Source organism: Chiloscyllium punctatum, chromosome 19, assembly GCF_047496795.1.
Source record: "Chiloscyllium punctatum isolate Juve2018m chromosome 19, sChiPun1.3, whole genome shotgun sequence".
Taxonomy (NCBI): domain Eukaryota; kingdom Metazoa; phylum Chordata; class Chondrichthyes; order Orectolobiformes; family Hemiscylliidae; genus Chiloscyllium; species Chiloscyllium punctatum.
The window spans coordinates 75,760,265-75,780,118 of NC_092757.1; the positions used below are offsets into that span (position 1 = coordinate 75,760,265).

The following is a 19,854-nucleotide window of genomic DNA, read 5'->3' on the forward strand; positions in this document are numbered from 1 at the left end:
GGGTATTAAAGCAACTTCTGCCATTTTTCTTATATATTTATCTAGATTCCCCTTAAATGTATCTATGCTCTTTATTTTATCTACTCCTTGGGATATAAATGCTGCATTCCCACTGCTCTTTGGGCAAAGAATTTTTTTCTGAATTCCCTTTTGGAATTCTTGTTGACTACCTTATATTAATGGCCTCTTACCACAAGAGAAACATGCTGTCTGCATCCACTGTATCACTTTTGATATATCCACTTTTGCAGTCAAAAGGAGCCCCTGGAGCTGAATTCCCACAGGATATTTATTAGAGAATGTAGTATAAGAGTTTAATTAGAACTACCTATACTATAGCTTGTATTGTTAGGTTAGATCTCATTTAGCAACAGAACTGTCCTAGCTTTCATGCTATTTGACATGAATGGAAAAAGTAAAGAGGCAAGTTCTGTGAACCTGTATGCAATCCCTGCCAGATTTTCCTTTATGCATCCCCACAGGTGATGCTTAACATCCAGATTTTAAAGCCCAATTATTTCACATATGTTTCTTCAAATGAGTACATATGGACAATTGTAGGATTTTTTTATATAAGCAACTAAATTTCAATGCTCTGTTTTAAAATAAGTAGGTTGTAATGGAAGTTCCTGTAAATTGACAGTTTGCAGATACATGATACTAAATGTTTGTTTCAGCAAGGTTCCAGAATGGCAGTACAATGTAGTATGACACAATTAACCAACTGTGGCTAGCTATTTGAAGTTACAATTTTATTATCTCTGTAAGACAGCAGAGATTACTTTTATTGATAAAAGGAATGACATGAGCTACAAATATTTAAAGTATCGGAAATGAAACAAAAAAATCAATGCTGAATGTTATGGATGTGAGGTTTGCTAAAGATGTCTGCATCCCTGAGTAAGACACAGCGGAGAGTCATCCACACTGTAGGAGATCATCCATTCCCCGTTTTCCAAAAATCATATTCAGGGCCACAAAAAAAGGAATTTATAATGCATTTTGAAAGGCATGGGCCAAGATATAAGTTGGACTTAAACTAGATATCATTTTTTGGTGCAACTCTAAAATAATTGAGATTTGTTGCCAGTAAAAGAAAATAATGGACTCTACAATCGCCATTATAACTTAAAAATGGGAAGTTATATATAATAATTCTCACTGGATGAGTGGTTATTAATTTCTGTGGTCCTGATATGAAAAGAATAAAATTATTCCCATGGCTGTCTAAAAGCATGATTTATTTCAGTTTATAAACTCAAAGCAACCCCTTTTGTACCATTGTTGATCCTTCACACGACGCATGGACTGAATCAAAGGCTGTTGAGCACCCCATTCATTCCAGTGTTTGTATGATCCACATTCTAGCACGTATTGATATCCCCTGTAGCCTGGATATTCATAGCCGACCCACCTACAAAGTACAAAAAAAAATTAGAGGGCAAATCTGTAATTATGTTACCAAGCAATTACCATTATTTCTTGTATAGATTAGGTAAAATATAACTACTGCATCAATTGTATTCATATACATGTATTTTGTGTAAACCGTGCTTTAAGTTTTTCAGAAACTATAAGAAGTCAATGGTGGAAAAGTCTGTATTGATGTGGCTAGCTCTCAAGTTGGTGCAGCTACATTAATTGCATTTTTGTAACCTTACTAAAGTTGTGAATTGCATGAAGAAAGAACAAGAGTATGCCACTCACACCTTTAAACTTGCTGCACCATCGAGAAGATGATAGTTGATAGGATTTTAACCTCAACACCACATTCCTACATACTTATAGTCCATTAGTAATAGAGTCTATCCATCTCTGCCTTCAAAATACTTTAATATTCTGTGTCTACTGAAGGAAATTTCACTGAGAGAAAAAGTATTTCCTCATTGCTGTCTTAATTGAGTGACATTTTATCTATAAATTATGACCCCTAGTTCTAGATTACCTCTCACAACATCCCTCTCACGTCCACCTAATCAAGTCCTGACAGGATCTTGCGTTTCAACTAAGTCACCTCTGACTCTTTTACATACCAGAGGATACAGGTCTAACCTGTTGAGCCTTTCTTTATGAGGCAATCTATTCATTTCAGCAATTAATCTTCTAAATAGTCTCTGAACACTTCTCTGAACACATTAATATCCTTTCCTAGTTATTATACACAGTTCTCCAGATGCGGTCTCACCAATGTCTTGTAAAGCAGAGGCAAACCTTCCCACTCTTGCATTCAATTTCCCTCACAATAAAACATAACATTCTATTAGCTTTCCTGATAACTTCATGTATTTGCATGCTAACTTGCTGTAGTTTAAGCACTAGCATCTTAGTGCTCTGCAAATGCTCACTATTTAGATAATGTGCTTCCTTTATGTTACTTTCTGCTAAAATGGACAACATCCCATTTATTCACATTGTACTCCATTTTCCAAATCTTTGCCAACTTAGTTACCTATCTATATCCCTTTGTAGCTCCTTATGTCTTAAAAAGGAGTGGGGAACTTAAGTCATTTAGGGCTATTCAGGACTAAGATGAGTAAGAATTTCTTCACTCAGAGTTCTGAATATGTGGAATTCTCTTCCACGGGAAGCTGTTGGGGCCAGTTCATAAAGTTTATACAAAGGGAGCTTGACATGTCCCTTGCAGCTAAAGGGATCAAGGGGTATTAGGAGAGGGCGCAAATAGATACTGAGAATGCATGATCAGCCATGATTGTATTGAAAGGTGATGCAGTCTCAAGGGACGAATGGCCTCCTTCTGGACCTATTTTCTATGTTTCATCACAGTTCACTTTCCTACCTAAATTTGTGCCATCAGCAACTTTAGTCATCATACCTCCAAAACCTTCACCGAGTCATTGATATAAATTATCAACAACTGAGACCCCCAATACCAATTCTTGTGGCAAACCACTCATGGAATCCAACCAGTCCAAAAAAGACACAGTTATTCCTACTATCTGCCTCTGGCCAGCCAGCCAATCTTCTATACATACCAATATGTTACCCCCTATACTATGAGTATTTAACTTTCACAATAACCTTTGATGTTACACCTTATCAAATGCCTTCTGGAAATCTAAGTTCAATACATCCATTGGTTTCCCTTTATCCATAGTGCAAGTTATTTCTTTAAAGAACTCCAATAAATTAATTAAATATGATTTGCCTTTGACAAAACCACGCCTCTGCCTGACTACCTTGAATTTAGGAGAAAGTGAGGACTGTAGATGCTGGAGATCAGAGTCGAGAGTGTGTTGCTGGAAAAGTGCAGCAAGTCAGGCAGCATCCGAGGAGCAGGAGAATCAACGTTTCAGGAATAAGCCCTTCTTCAGGAGTTGAATATTTCCTGATGAAGCACTTATGCCTGAAACATCAATTCTTCTGGTGCTGACTGACCTGTTGTGTGTTTCCAGTACTACACTCTTTACCTTGAATTTACCCAAGTATGTTGCTTTAATATTTTTAATACAGTTTCTCACATTTCCCTGATGACAGAAAGAAAATTAACTGGCTTGTAGTTTTCTGCTTTCTGCCTCCCTCTTTTTGAAAAGAGAAGTTAAATATTTCCAAGCTAAAGCAACCTTCCCTGAATCTAATGGGTTTCTGGAAAATTAAAACAGTTGCATCAACTACCTCATTTGCCAACTTGTAAAAATTAATCTAATTTTTTTTCTGTTTATTAATATTTCCTGATCTATTTGAATGATCATCAAACCAAAATTCAATATACTCCCTTAACAAATATTGCAGATTTGAAAGAGTTGAAATATTTCACTATATTAATATCAGCATTATTTCTCAACATTAATCTTCCAACTCTTCAATTGTTACTGCCCCATGAGTTGTCTCTCAAACAAACTTGTGGCATTCATCACCTTTATCCTTAAAGGTTCTCGCATTCATTCTCAATCCCTCAAGGTATTACTTTACCTTATTTCAATGACCTTCGCCAATTACATGTCCCAATCTACTTGTCCCTTCATTCAATTAAAATCAGCAGGTCTTTCAAAAACTTTGAATGGTTAATCTTTTGAAGTCAACCCTAAAATCCAACTTGTCTCACAATTTCTTACTCTTTTATGAATCTCTTTGTAGTTGCTTTCGTTTTCTTCCAACATCATTCAATGCTTCCTGTTTTGCATCTTAATCTTTTCTCTTAGGGAGTGATCTGAGCTATTATTCTATATGACAAATAAATGTAAATTATTTGATAAAACAGATATTGAGGTCTGACATGCTTAAGATGCTAAGGTTATCTTTTACAACTTTTCCAAACAAAAATACGATTTCCTAAAAGAGGAAAGGAATGTTACTCACGTTCCACCAATTACTTTAATGCTGGCAACTCTGTCCTGGAAACCATAAACCCAGAGACTGGGAATATCCTCATCACAAATCTCCATTTTTCTTCCATCGAAGTTAGCACACTCATGAAGGCAAATTTTATGATCCTGCCCATCCTATAATGAGTTGTCAGTTTTAGGCATTGTAAGTAATGATTCCATTGTATTTTTTACCAAAATGATACCTTTCATTTCCTGACTTCATTTGAACTAAATCTTAAATATTCTCTGCAATTACTAATTTCAAGGTGATCTCTCATGCTTACATCATGTCCGTTTTTGGCTTAATATCCATTAGTAGCAATGATTCCTCCCTGCTGGGTTTTTAACATATTGACAGAAATAAATCTTGTATATACAGTATTTACAACATGTCCAGTAAAAACTCCATCCCTTCCACCTTTTCAATCCTCACCAGCACTTTCTCAAGATCAACTGGGATGAGCAACAACTGCAGGCCCTAATAACTAATAAGGGTTAAATCCTCCACAATTATGATTCAATTTTCACTCATTTCATATATTTCTCCATATGTTTCTCCATAAATTGAATTCCCTAATTTAGTGGTCATAAGTATACTAATAATTAACCTAATCCTTCCTACAATGAAGGACTCTCCTTCTCAAACTCCCATCTGAGGAGTGGTCTCCCTGAAGTTAAACTATTACCATCTAAATCCATTTGGATCTGCTTTCTATTTCTTTGCTGGCTCTGCCCTTTCTTGTTGCCTTCATATTGAGCTAGATTTTTCCACTGAGTGTCAGAGCTTTAATATTGTAATCACTGCCAGGTCCCAAGCCATCACACTTTGGTGGCTTAACTTTAAAGGAGGTGACTAATTGATAGGCTGCCACTGCATTTGCCATCCAAGTGGCAGTAGATGGAACATACACGCAGATGGGCCACTTGAAGAATCAGCTGGCAGTCCCACTGGGAAAGGTAAGTGCTGTTCAGACAGTCAGAGAGGAAGCGGGCACCACCTGGTGACGGTGCTGACCCAGTAACCTGAACAGCTTGCATAAACTAACGGCTAGGTATCAGAAACTATTAGTTTCCATAGAAAAGAATATCCAATGATTGTATTTGGCTGTAAATGCACTGGATACAACTGCTCTCTTCATTTACTTAGGAGTGCCTTCTCCTTTTTACAGAAATGCACAACATCATATGATGGCACTCCATCCTTCAAGTTTGAGGATGTCCCAGTACATTGCCAAGGTCCTGCTTGTAAAATTTAATTGAAGCACAAAATTAGGGAAGAATTTCCCTTTTAAATGTCTTCATTGGTTATTGTGTCCATTCAATGCATTCACCTGTCGTGCACTAAGGAATATGCATAGAGCTACAAATGGGATCACTATTAGTGTTATTTAAAGGTCCAGGTATCCAACTTGCAGGAAAAAAAACATTCACATAACTCCTGGCATTCCACAAAATCATGTCTCACAAACTTGATTGAGTTTTTTGAAGAAGTAACAAAGAGGATTGATGAGGGCAGAGCAGTAGATGTGATCTATACGGACTTCACTAAGGCATTCAACAAGGTTCCCTGTGGGACACTGGTTAGCAAGGTTAGGTCTCATGGAGTAGAGGGAAAACTAGCCATTTGGATATAGAACTGGCTCAAAGGTAGAAGACAGGGTGGTGGAGGAGGGTTGTTTTTCAGACTGGAGGCCTGTGACCAGTGGAGTACCACAAGGATCGGTGCTGGGTCCTCTACTTTTTGTCATTTACATAAATGATATGGATGCGAGCATAAGAGGTACAGTTAGTAAGTTTGTAGATGACACCAAAATTGGAGGCGCAATGGACAGCGAAGAAGGTTAGAATTGAAAAATGTTGTGCTGGAAAAACACAGCAGGCCAGGCAGCATCTGAGGAGCAGGAGGATCGACGTTTCGGACAAAAGCCCTTCTTCAGCCAATTCCTGCTCCTCAGATGCTGCCTGGTCTGCTGTGTTTTTCCAGCATGACATTTTTCAACTCTGGTACTCCAGCATCTGCAGTCCTCACTTTCTCCTAGTGAAGAAGGTTACCTCAGATTACAACAGGATCTGGACCAGATGGACCAATGGGCTGAGGAGTGGCAGATGGAGTTTAATTCAGATAAATGAGAGGTGCTGCATTTTGGGAAAGCAAATATTAGCAGGAGTTGTACACTTAATGGGAAGGTCCTAGGGAGTGTTGCTGAACAAAGAGACCTTGGAGTGCAGGTTCATAGCTCCTTGAAAGTGGAGTCGCAGGTAGATAGGATAGTGAAGAAGGTGTTTGGTATGCTTTCCTTTATTGGTCAGAGTATTGAGTACAGGAGTTGGGAGGTCATGTTGCAGCTGTACAGGACATTGGTTGGGCCACTGTTGGAATATTGCATGCATAGAACGTAGAACATAGAACAATACAGCACAGAACAGGCCCTTCGACCCACGATGTTGTGCCGAACATTTGTCCTAGCTTAAGCACCCATCCATATACCTATCTAATTGCCGCTTAAAGGTCGCCAATGATTCTGACTCTGCCACTCCCACAGGCAGCGCATTCCATGCCCCCACCATTCTCCGGGTAAAGAACCCACCCCTGACATCCCCCCTATACCTTCCACCCTTTACCTTAAATTTATGTCCCCTTGTAACACTCTGTTGTACCCGGGGAAAAAGTTTCTGACTGTCTACTCTATCTATTCCTCTGATCATCTTATAAACCTCTATCAAGTCACCCCTCATCCTTCGCCGTTCCAATGAGAAAAGGCCTAGCACTCTCAACCTATCTTCGTATGACCTATTCTCCATTCCAGGCAACATCCTGGTAAATCTTCTCTGCACCCTCTCCAAAGCTTCCACACCTTTCCAAAAGTGAGGCGACCAGAACTGCACACAGTACTCCAAATGTGGCCTAACCAAGGTCCTGTACAGCTGCAATATCACTTCATGACTCTTGAATTCAATCCCTCTGCTAGTGAACGCTAATACACCATAGGCCTTCTTACAAGCTCTATCCACCTGAGTGGCAACTTTCAAAGATCTATGAACATAGACCCCAAGATCCCTCTGCTCCTCCACCTGACTAAGAACCCTACCGTTAACCGTGTATTCCGCATTCTTATTTGTCCTTCCAAAGTGGACAACCTCACACTTGACAGGGTTGAACTCCATCTGCCACTCCTCAGCCCAGCTCTGCATCATATCTAAGTCTCTTTGCAGCCGACAACAGCCCTCCTCACTATCCACAACTCCACCAATCTTCGTATCATCTGCAAGTTTACTGACCCACCCTTCGACTCCCTCTTCCAAGTCATTAATAAAAATTACAAACAACAGAGGACCCAGAACTGATCCCTGCGGAACTCCACTTGTAGCTGGGCTCCAGGCTGAATATTTACCATCTACCACCACTCTCTGACTTCGACCGGTTAGCCAGTTTTCTATCCAAGTGGCCAAATTTCCCTCTATCCCATGCCTCCTGACTTTCCGCGTAAGCCTACCATGGGGAACCTTATCAAATGCCTTACTAAAATCCATGTACACTACATCCACTGCTCTACCCTCATCCACATGCTTGGTCACCTCCTCAAAGAATTCAATAAGACTTGTAAGGCAAGACCTACTCTTCACAAATCTGTGCTGGCTGTCCCTAATCAAGCAGTGGCTTTCCAGATACTCATAAATCCTATCCCTCAGTACCCTTTCCATTACTTTGCCTACCACCGAAGTAAGACTAACTGGCCTGTAATTCCCGGGGTTATACCTATTCCCTTTTTTGAACAGGGGCACAACATTCGCCACACTCCAGTCCCCTGGTACCACCCCCGTTGACAGTGAAGACGAAAAGATCATTGTCAACGGCTCTGAAATTTCCTCTCTTGCTTCCCACATAATCCTAGGATATATCCTGTCAGGCCCGGGGGACTTGTCTATCCTCAAGTTGTTCAAAATGCCCAACACATCTTCCTTCCTAACAAGTATCTCTCCTAGCTTACCAGTCCGTTTCACACTCTCCTCTTCAACAATCTTCATGCAATAGTGGTCTCCTTCCTATCGTAAAGATGTTGTGAAACTTGAAAGGGTTCAGAAAGGATTTACAAGGATGTTGCTGGGGTGGAGGATTTGAGCTAGAGGGAGAGGCTGAACAGGCTGGGGCTGTTTTCCCTGGAGCGTGGAAGGCTGAGGGGTGACCTTAGAGGTTTATAAACTTTTGAGGGGCATCGATAGGATAAATAGACAAAGTCTTTTCCCAGGGTTGGGGGAGTCCAGAACTCGAGGGCATAGGTTTAGGGTGAGAGGGGAAAGATATAAAAGAGACCTAAGGGGCAACTTTTTCACACAGTGGTGCAGGTATGGAATGTGCTGTCAGGAAGTGGTGGAGGCTGGTACAATTGCAACATTTAAAAGGCATTTGGCTGTGTATATGAATAGGAAGGGTTTGGAGGGATATAGGCCGGGTGCTGGCAGGTGGGACTAGATTGGGTTGGGATATCTGGTTGGCATAGACAGGTTGGACCAAAGGGTCTGTTTCCATGCTGTACATCTCTGTGGCTCTACAACTCTATAACTGTTGGAATTACTGCAGTAAAAACAAAACTGTGAATGCTGGAAATCAGAAACAAAAACAGAAAATGTTGGAGAAACTCAGCAGGTCTGATAGTATCTACAGAGAGAAAAACTGAGTTAAGATTTCCAGTCTAGGGACCCTTTGTCAGAATGTTTCTGACTGGGAAGGCAGTTCAGTGATCCTTGATCATGTGGTTTGCTGATCAGAATTCTGCTTCTCTAGCTTCCCTCTCTAGATACTTCAACTGATTTGTAGAAGTCACAAGGTGATTGGTTGACACTCTGATTTATTATTTAAAAGTCACTGCTTATGCAACAGATGAGGGGAAATAATTGGCTGTCTTTAGGTCTGAGGTGCTTTTTATTGGAGAGCAACAACTGATGACCTCTGACCCAAAAATTCCCAAGCCCCTGTTAAGCCCCCGGGGGTCAATCACATTTGTTGGCAGGCAGGTGGCTATTATCATCAATAACTGGTCACCATTTCACAGACTAATCAGCTACTTAATGGCAGCCAAATCTCCATTTGTACATAATCCCATGGTTCCAGCTTTTCTGTCACAATTCTTTACTCCAATGTTCGAACCACTAGCTGTAAACAGCACTTACAATGAGGGGCAGCTAACTTGCTTTGAAAAAATATTGTAATCTTTCAGAAATCCTTGACTTTTGAAGCAGTCCTTTTCCCATTTCAGCCAATATAGAAAAATAAAAAAGAAACAGTCTTTACAGTGAGGGGGGCACCACTAAGTTTCTGTGCTGCCCTCAATGAAATGGGCATGGGCAGGTTAAAATCCATTATCCCCATGCCCAAATATAGACCATTTCCAATTCTTATCTAACTTTTTAGAAAATTCTTTATAGATGTGCAATATGAAGTCTTGCAGTAAAACTTACCATTCTCACAGGTCTGAAAGACATCATACAGTCAGTGCGATAGCTGTTGGACCAGGAGTCCCAACGAGGATATTCTCCCTTCTCCAACATGAACATCTCACCACAGAAGTTCTGCTGTTCATAACCCACCCACCTGATAAATAAATTATTGCAACAAAATCAAGTTTGTCCTTGCATGTTACACAATAAACCAATTTAGTAAAAAGGATAATGCTTTGTAAAATGAAATGCATGTTAAAAGATTCAAGTTGAAAAACTAAAAATATGTAATTTGTCATGAGTCATTGGATCTTGAATATACTCACTGACTGATCATCGCGAGTGCAGAATTACAATGATTAATCGAAGTTCTGTGTTTCATAACGTAGTTAATGTGTTCCCACAACTTGTAAGCCAAGGTTTATAATGTAATTTCTAAGGCACAAATATCCTACTGATGCTCAATGTGGTAAACCAAAAGTAACCATTTTGGCCAGGTACCAGAGGGTTACTGCTCCCTGGGCAAACCATAATGTTGTATAAATTAATAACATAATTGTAGGAAGTGGTATTACTTATTTATGTATATGCAAATCAAAATATGAATGACTCATCTCTGAATTTGTGGTCTGATATTAGTTAAGTGTAGGAGGTGTGTTGTGCACTCCCTATTTGAAGATCACCATTCTGTGACATATGTTACGCCCTCAAAATCTGAGGCAGAGCTTCAGAAGATAAGTATGTCAGCATAAATATGTATTGTAAAAGAAATAGGTCTCATCCCGACTTACTATTGACTCACTACCAATAAGCTGAACTCAAGTATTCAGGACCCTGATGTTTAAACAAAAGGAACTGTGTCCACCTGCAAAAGCTGGGAAAAATGCCAATGCATCAGGAAAGTTAATGTATAGTTGCACTACAGAACACACAAATCGATTCTCAAAGCAAGCTCTTACGGTCCACACTCAACACGGATGGACCCCACTTTATCGAACCCCCGATCACAGATGTTTCTGCACTCTGTATTGATATCCATCCTGCGACCTTGGAAGTTTTCATACTCATATATGATCATCTAAGAACAAAAATGGCACAAAGGAATTTCAGTTAACATCTTATAATTGAAGCATTAAAATTGAAGTATAAATCATGCACTTAAAACCTTACCTTGCATTATTAATTCAAAAACGTATACTATGAACACTGGGTATATGAATGTTTCGTGTGCCACTGAGATATGGAGCAGCGGGGTCTTGTATTCAACATCTGTGTTTGGCAAGTTAGTTCAGATCTCAGTACTTGGGTAGTTAAGGAAGTAGCCAGAATTCTCACCCCCTCTTATTATCAGATGACTGCTGCTCACATGTAGACATTATTAAGGTCAGGATTGGTTTTGACTGCAATTTATATTAAATTCAAATCCACGCTGTCTCAGAGCACCAATGAAGGATAGTCACCTGTGATCACTTGAGCAAGAGAGAATGGGCTTGCTCATAGGGCTATTGTGGTATATTGATAGTGCCCCTACCTCTGAGCCAGGAGGCCTAGGTTCAAGTTTGGCTGCTCCAGAGGTGTACAATATCATCTCCAAATTGGTTGATTTGAATATACCTTTGGCTTGTTCCTTCCCAAACATGTATAATTCAATAAGAGGGAAGTTAAAACTGATATTTTACTCTATGTCAATTTCAAACCATAACTATTTGCAGGAAGTTAAAGTCTGGTAAAATTATTTTAGGCAAATGAATATTGCACTGTTTTCTAAGTACAGAGATATAGTAATTGCAATGCAAAATACTTCACAATAACAATGCTTATTGATTATCATTGTGTATGCTATGGAGTCTCAGTCAGTAAGTGGACTGACCCTGGATCATACCTGTCACAAACTTTCTAATGACAAGCCACAAGTTAGCTCACATTAAGATACTTCTATAACAGAAACTGTTACTTAATAATAAATCTTCATTTGCACTAAACTGTACCTACTCTAATATCATTAATAGATAATTTATAAAATTGAAATAAAAACACACCAATACACCTACCCTGTTAGTGCGAAGACTTGAAGCAGAATGGCTTCCAATACTACCCTGAGTTCCAGTGTGAGACATTGTGACAACTGTTAAAACAATAATTGAAATATAATCAATTTATTTTGCTTTAGTTGCTAAATGGTTTTATACATATTTGCTTAACTTGATTTTTCCTAAAATTTTATATTTTATGAAGTTTTCACAACAGTTCATAAGTTTAACTTTTTGGAAGTATTATAATGGCTCACCCAGAAACAGCTCAATCTTTTGCCAGACAAGAGAGAATATGAAAAGTGATGTTTCAACCTCAGTTCATCCTATTTATATATCCAATGGATTTGCTTTTTGCATTTTCTTTCTTTTCAAACAGGTTAGATCATAAAGGGATAAACAAAACAAAATGTCATTACACTGAAGCAGCAGAAGCTGACTCCAGCTCTTTGCTTTGTTTCATTGGCAACACCACACAAATCAGCAAAAACTACAGTCTACAGTAGACACAAGTGCAGCCGAGAACAAAGAGTTGACCTCGTAGACAGCTTTGTACAGCTTTTGTTTAATTTATGCTGCAAGAACATAAGCAGATACTGTGGAGAATATGTATTGTTCTAACTAACACATTTCATCTTACAACTTGCAGTGCCGTCATTATTTAAGATCTGCAGTCAGAATTTGTACATGTGGAAGTAGGATGATATCAAGCCTGCACTCTCTGGTCAGGTTGGACTATACATTGCTGGGGACTGTTCCCAAAAACAATGTAGGGCCCCTTTCACATACCTGCAATATATTAAAACAATGGTGAACTGCAACAGCAAGTATTAGTCTTTATTATGTAATCACAGAACTCTGCTCTGAAACCATCTTAGTCACACCTTTGACGCTAAATTATTTGATGCTAAAATGGTTGTAATTAGTTTTTCTGTGTTATCAGTAAATTATTTGAAAGTTCTAGCATGCCTGAGCCACTGGGCATGAACCCCAACGGTCTATTCTTTGACCCACTCAATTCCTGAGTGATTCTTCACTTGCGTGCAATTTACAATTCTGTAAATACCAGTCCTCCCCTAGCCTCTCCCACCCCCACCCCCTTTATATACAGTAATCTTATCACCAAATCATGCACTATTTCCCCCACCTCTGCTACACCACTGGCACATTCTCCCTATTTGAACACCTTGTTAGTTCAAGACACTTTGCCTCTCTTTATCTCAACTGTGCTCCCAGACCCCCTCTCAATTTCCTCTGCACTAAATAACTTTTCATTCTTGCTACTTTCAATGTTCATCCAAACTGGTTTCTTTCTCACTGACCTCTAAGTTTTCTCTCCATATTTATTCGTAGCCACCTTTCAACCTTGTTATCTGACATGGCCCAACACTTCTGCCATCACATTAACAACCAAACTTCCTTGAATCCATCATCAGACTGACAGACCACTTTTCCACCTTCTGACCTCTTCCTTTCTGCATCTGCAATGGAAAAAAAAATTCACATTACAATCAGCTGCACTTTCAAATTTCCAAATACTTACATTCTATTTGCCAGAAAGGATCAATATACTTTGTTTCTTTCAAGGAGCTCTTCAATAATTTTTTCAAATTTTGATTTTCAGGGGCTACTTTTTAGTTTTCAAGGGCTCCTTTTTAATTCTCAGTAACTGTTTCATTAGGTGACAGAGGCATGTGGTAATATTATTTCTCTGTTTGTGTTTAATATTTGGAGCTTCCTTCCTTAAATAGATAAGGTAGCTCAAATATCAAAGACTGTGCATATGTATGTATTTTAAGAATATATATTGTTACATATTTTATTTACCATGCAGTTGGAGCCAGATTCGATAGATTAGATTAGATTAGATTAGATTAGATTACTTACAGTGTGGAAACAGGCCCTTCGGCCCAACAAGTCCACACCGCCCCGCCGAAGCACAACCCACCCATACCCCTACATCTACCCCTTACCTAACACTATGGGCAATTTAGCATGGCCAATTCACCTGACCTGCACATCTTTGGACTGTGGGAGGAAACTGGAGCACCCGGAGGAAACACAGATACAACTGTGAGGTTTAAGAATCATTTAGACAGACACATGAACAGGTCGAGAATAGAGAGATAGGGACCATGTGCAGGCAGATGGAATTGGTTTCGAATAGTATCGTGGTTGGCACAGATATTGTGTCCATGTGCTGCAGTGTTCCTGTACCACAGTGTTCTATTTTCTGTTCTGTGTTCCATGAACTTTCAAAAGGATATGGGATAAATATTTTGACGGAAAATATTTGTACCATTATCGAAAAGAGCAGGAGGCTAGAACGCTAATTGGAAACTTTTATATCATTGTCATGATGAGCCAAATGGTCCCCTTCTGTGTTGTAGAACTTCATGATATAGTTACATCTGGTCTTGTTCAAAATGCTACTTTTAAGTATGTCGATGACTTACAAAGTGTAGTCAGTTTGATTGACTTTCTCAGCAACACAGCAACACTTCGTAACTTTTATCATCGGACATGATGTGTAGAGACCCACTTTTATAGATTATTTCTAGTGGCAAGACACCAGTCAGAGCAACTTTCCATGCAATTGTTTTGATTATAAAGGGTGACTCAGGCCAGGTTCTGAAGAATCATGTGTGTGTGGCTGAAGGATTAGATTATTGATTGTTCATTTTACTTGTAATTGTAGTCTCCACAGAGAAAAAGGGTCAAAGACCTAACAATCCAGATACTGTCTCAGTGCTTAAGGACACAACCTGCTCCTTCATACTTTCCTAGGAATCTTTTATCATTGAATATAGCATAGAGAGTTCTGAGGATATAAGAAGCCTCACAGTGACCAGTGGCCATCATTGTCAACCCTCTAGGAGTGCTCTGGAATCTCCAGGGATTTAAAAATCAATATCCAGACCACTGCTATATTCAACATGGAGAAATAAAATTTGGACATTAAAATTTTTTATGATTTTCTTTGAGTATACTCTTTACCAATTATAACAATATCAGCAGTGGGAAAGTTTGGCTGACAGTCAAGCATTGTTCAACTGGGTAATGAAAGGTTCTGCTTTCCAATTAGCTGATGAAGGTAGTGCATCACCAGATGTGTGCATTGACCAACTAATGGCTGGATCATGAGGTCAAGGCATTTGATTAAATTTCCAGCAATACACTTAATCACAGTTGGCAACCCTACTGTCAATCGACAGATCAGAGACCTACCATCACCTCCAACTCGATTTTTACGAGCTCAGTGTGCTCAATTTAGCTAACGTACATTGTTCCAACAGGAATTACTTTTCATATTTTACCCACGTATTACCATCAGTATAGGGCCTCTTCCAACTGGTAGTTTTCAATTTTTGCTAATTTAAGTCCAAGGGGCTGAGACTATAGCATACCTGTACACAGGTAATTTAACTACCCATTGTCAGATCTATTGAATCATGTCATTATTGTCAACCCTTCTCCATGCCAAATGATTTATCATTTAAGGTCCAAATCTGATCAACATAGATGACCTTCAGTTCCTTTCTCTACTGTTTATTGTTTCCTTACACACTCTTCTCTGCCACTTTCTCACTCACCTCCAAAAACAGAGTTTTTGTACTTGTTTGTCAGTACAATTTAAGTCACTCATCCAATTGCCTCTCCCTTATCACCTCACGCCCTACTCCACTTCACTGTCAAAGCCTACTAAACTACTACCTTATCAAAACCTTCTTGCTAAAGGCCTTAAGCATCTCCTGAACTCAAGCACCATCTCCCCAATCAGATTTTTATCCCTATTACTGCCCTGAAACTATCCTAAGTTTCAAATAATGTCTTCTACAATTATGGTGCAAAACCACACCTCATCCTTCTCAGTCTCTCTCTCTAACCTCTGAGATTGTCCATAGCCGTATCTTTCTCCTCTGCCTCCCCTCATCATCCAGCTAAATGGAATCATGTTGCTTGGTTTAACTCTTACTTATCTAATTGCAGACAGTGCAACTCAAAATTTTTCAACCTTTGCACTATGACTCCAGAGGCCTTCAAGGATCAATTGTTGGGGCTACTCTAGTTCCTCAAGATTCTGCCCCCATGCAACATCATGTGAAGATATGGGATTGGAGTTTGTTTGAATGCTTGTGATATGTAGCTCAGCCTTTTCCATTATTACCTTCATGTTGTCAGACAGATTCTCTGATAGTTAGCCCCACGTAAAGCACAATTTCCTCCAAGTAAACAATGAAAGGACTGAAGTCATTATCAGTTACCCCTGCTACAAACCTCAGTCCTGTGCTACTGATTACACAAAGAAAAAAGATTATGGGCCCAGAAACTGCTCTGGACCCTGGTTTCTGCTGACAACCTGAGCACAATAGCCCTGGGCCCTGGTTATTATAACTCACTATCCTGGAAGTTGATTCCTCCCCAGTCAACAGCTATTGTCTCCTATCCAGTCAGACTGACCACAACTTCAGAGTGCTTTTTGACCCAGAGTTGAACTTCTAATCTCATCTTCTGTCAAACACAAATACAACTGACTTGCATGTTCGTAACATTGCCTGTCGCAGTTCCTGCTGCAGATGCTCTATTCCACACTTTTGCCGCATCTAGACTCATCTATTCCAATACCCTTGCTGGTCTCTCTTCCTCCATATTTGATACACTTCAACTCATCCAAACCTCTATTGCCTGTAAACTGTTCTGCAACAAGATCCATTCATCCATTGCTCTCTGACTCCCACTAAGCTAAAGGGCTGGCAATAGCCTAATGGTATTATTGCTGGACAGTTAATCCAGAGACCCAGATAATGTTCTGGGGACCGAGGTTCAAATCCTGTCATGGCAGATGGTAGAATATGAATTCAATAAAAAAAAATCTGAAATTAAGAATCTAATGGTGATCATGAATCCATTGTTGGAAAAACCCATCTGCTTCACTAATGCCCTCTTTGGAAGGAAACTGCCATTCTTACCTGGTTTGGCCTATGTATGGCTCCAGACCCCCAACAATGTGGTTTACTCTTAACTGCCCCTTGGGCAATAACTACTGCCTAGCCAGCAACACCCTTATCCTGTGAATGAATATTTTAAAAAATCCCAAAGCCACAATTTCCAAATTCTGATCCTTGAGTTCAACATTTTCAAAGCCTCAATCTTCCTTATTTTTATTGTGTTTTATACTCTTTATTATTATTGTGCATTTATATTTGTATTGAAAATAAAATGTTTGAAGAGCACAACTGTCTCACATTTGTTCAAGGGATAAGAAGCTGCCCTGTCCACCTGGACCTTCTGCTATTTATTTGCTTGAGAAGAGTCCACAGCCTCAGTAGAAGGAACAGGTAGGGCCCTTGTGGTTCAGTGGCAGTATCCCTACCTCAGAGCAGCAAACCTGAGTTCAAGCCCCCTATTCCAGAAGAGTGTAATAACATCGCTGTTCAAGTTGATTAAAATATCTACAAGAAACAGATAGTGAATAGACAACATAATTCACTTGCCTTTTCCACATGATTTTGGAATAAAGGTCTCCAGCTTAGCATTACACAGGAAAAAAAGAGATTATCCCTTTATGGTTTATATCGTTTTAATCTTATCAAATGAGCTAGCATTTACAGATAGGAATGTGTAAGTGACACAGTAGTCATCTATACTACGGATGCATTTAAGTGGAAATTAAGTAAATACACAAAGGAAAGGTTCTGTTAATAGTATTAGATGAAGAAGGATGAGAGCTCCTCTGGAGCAGAAACATCAGCATTGACCTGCTGTGCTGAAGGGTCTATTTCTATGCTGCACACTGTATTCAATTAAAAAAAGACTACTTACCCTCTTCCTTTATCCTCCAATAACTCTGTTCAAATCAATGTATCACTACTAACAACCATGCCTTCAGTTATATTTTAGATTAGATTAGATTACATTACAGTGTGGAAACAGGCCCTTCGCCCCAACAAGTCCACACCGACCGCCGAAGCGCAACCCACCCATACCCCTACATTTACCCCTTACCTAACACTACGGGCAATTTAGCATAGCCAATTCACCTGACCTGCACATCTTTGGATTGTGGGAGGAAACCAGAGCACCCGAAGGAAACCCACGCAGACACAGGGAGAACGTGCAAACGCCACACAGTCAGTCGCCTGAGGCGGGAATTGAACCCGGGTCTCTGGCGCTGTGAGGCAGCAGTGCTAACCACTGTGCCACCGTGTCGCCCACTATTATTATCTAGATCATAATAGTTGAAAATCCCTCCCAAAACCTTTCCACTTTTCCAATTCTCTTATACTTGAAAGCCTACCTTAAACTAAACTTGTTCACCACGCTATGTCTCATTGATGATTGTTATCTGACTATAGAACTGTACTCCACATTGAGTCATTCTTCTATGTGAGCATTCAGAAACAGGTACTTTTATGACAACCTAATCTAGGGCATTAAACCCAGCTGTATTACATTAACATTGCTCCAGCTACTCATGTTGTAATTAGTTGGCAGGTTCTTATGGCACATTGGCAGCATCCCTAGCTCCAAGCCAGAGGCCTAGCTTCAAGCCCTTCTTGCTCCAGAGGTGTACCATAATATGTCCGAACAGGTTGATTAAAAATATTGACACTTGGCAGTACTTAACCTCTTTAGTTGACTTTCTCCGATATGGTATACCCACTTGCCTAAAATCTCATAGGTCTACCATTCAAAGAACTTCTTGAAAAGGCATTACCCACATGGAGTTGCATGCTTCTAAATGTTATTATGAAAGTGTATGATGTGTATGATAAGTACTGTGGATCAGGGCTCCATTTAACACATTTATCTCATTGTAATAACTGGACAAGTAATGGACTCAGTGGGTAGCAATAGTATAACATAAATAGTATATATGCTGCTTCATGAGATGTCCCATAAACTGTTTTGTAACTATTGTATGCAATCAGCCTCACATTGTGTTTAGATTTCTTTCTGTAATTATACCTTTCCATTTTTACCCCCTTTTCCTGATCAGGCTGATGTAATGAGGGTGCGGTTCAGTAGATGTTTGCTGTTCTCTGGTGGTTCACTTAAATGATCATTCTTTATGAGTGAATTGAGATTGTATGGCAGCAGGCTGTTTAATATTGGAGGGGCTAAGATTAGCAGTGAGTGCAAACCTCCCTTATGTCAACACACATTCCTACAGTTAACCAGAAATTAGTGATCATATGTAGGATCAGCAGGACATTTCCCATTGTGAAGCAGATTTAGTTTCTTGCGAACTTTGGCTAATTGCAGTGTTCTTTTGTTACAGCTCAAGTAAATGTTTTAAGTTTAGAGTTTATGTTACAGTAAAAGTGTGAAAAAGCTACTTAAGCGATTTATCCTTTACAAGTTTTTTTTTAATGAGGGTCCTGCCAGATTGACATTGCAGCTCAGAAATGCTCAGTAGGCCACTGACATCAAAATAAAAAGTTATTTTGTCCTCCACTGGAATAAAATTGAAATTAAACAAACAAAATTAACTTTCCAAAACTGCTGTCCAATGTGTCTTGAAATTCAATGATACAAGATAAATTAGTATAACTTCAGGATAAGATAATAATTATACATAACTGAAGTTGAATCATATGGCACCATCTCCCCCTACCAGCATCCAACTGAGCACACTAATGTTAAATTGCAACATGTGATGCCAGAAACAAGAATCACACCCTTTGTCACATTTATTCTCAAACTTAAAATTGTCCAATTTCTACTGATATGTATCCAATTGATTCTTGAATGAATTTGCAATTTCAATTTATGTATGAAACATTGTCTTTAAAAGCTTGATCAATGATAAATTAATTAATTACATCATTTCATTACATTGACACTAGGTTACACATGTCCATTGGGATTTTACCCCAGAACTTCTTGTCATTGGAAAGCCAAAGTAAGCAGGGGATCTGGAAATCTGTGTAACCACAGCAATTATTTAACAATGTAATCAATCAGACTGATGAATTCAGATTGAAACATGATTACTTTGGAAAAGGAAATATAAGTTAGGATATTTATGGAAAGTGAAATAAACTGAAGGAAAGACCGAC

At 39.2% G+C, this 19,854-nt stretch overlaps 1 protein-coding gene across 1 annotated transcript; it reads right to left on the minus strand.

The window, feature by feature from the left end:
* Positions 1-737: 737 nt before the first annotated feature.
* Positions 738-12,132, minus strand: crybb1l3 (crystallin, beta B1, like 3). The gene is made up of 6 exons (XM_072589716.1): positions 12,049-12,132; positions 11,813-11,886; positions 10,721-10,839; positions 9,783-9,915; positions 4,318-4,460; positions 738-1,414 (listed from the first exon to the last, which is right to left on the minus strand). The coding sequence occupies exons 2-6, from the start codon at positions 11,876-11,878 to the stop codon at positions 1,246-1,248; spliced, it is 630 nt and encodes a 209-aa protein (XP_072445817.1). The 5' UTR covers positions 11,879-11,886; positions 12,049-12,132; the 3' UTR covers positions 738-1,245.
* Between the last annotated feature and the right edge of the window lie 7,722 nt (positions 12,133-19,854).

What these genes read in the sequence shown, in the direction of transcription:
- crybb1l3 (XM_072589716.1), bottom strand. Translation starts at nt 11,878, where the DNA reads ATGTCTCACACTGGAACTCAGGGTAGTATTGGAAGCCATTCTGCTTCA. An exon ending in CAAGTCTTCGCACTAACAGG is followed by an intron (nt 10,840 to 11,812) that starts GTAGGTGTATTG and finishes TTTTGTTCTTAG; the next exon opens with ATGATCATATATGAGTATGA. An exon ending in ATTAAAGTAATTGGTGGAAC is followed by an intron (nt 1,415 to 4,317) that starts GTGAGTAACATT and finishes TGTACTTTGTAG; the next exon opens with GTGGGTCGGCTATGAATATC.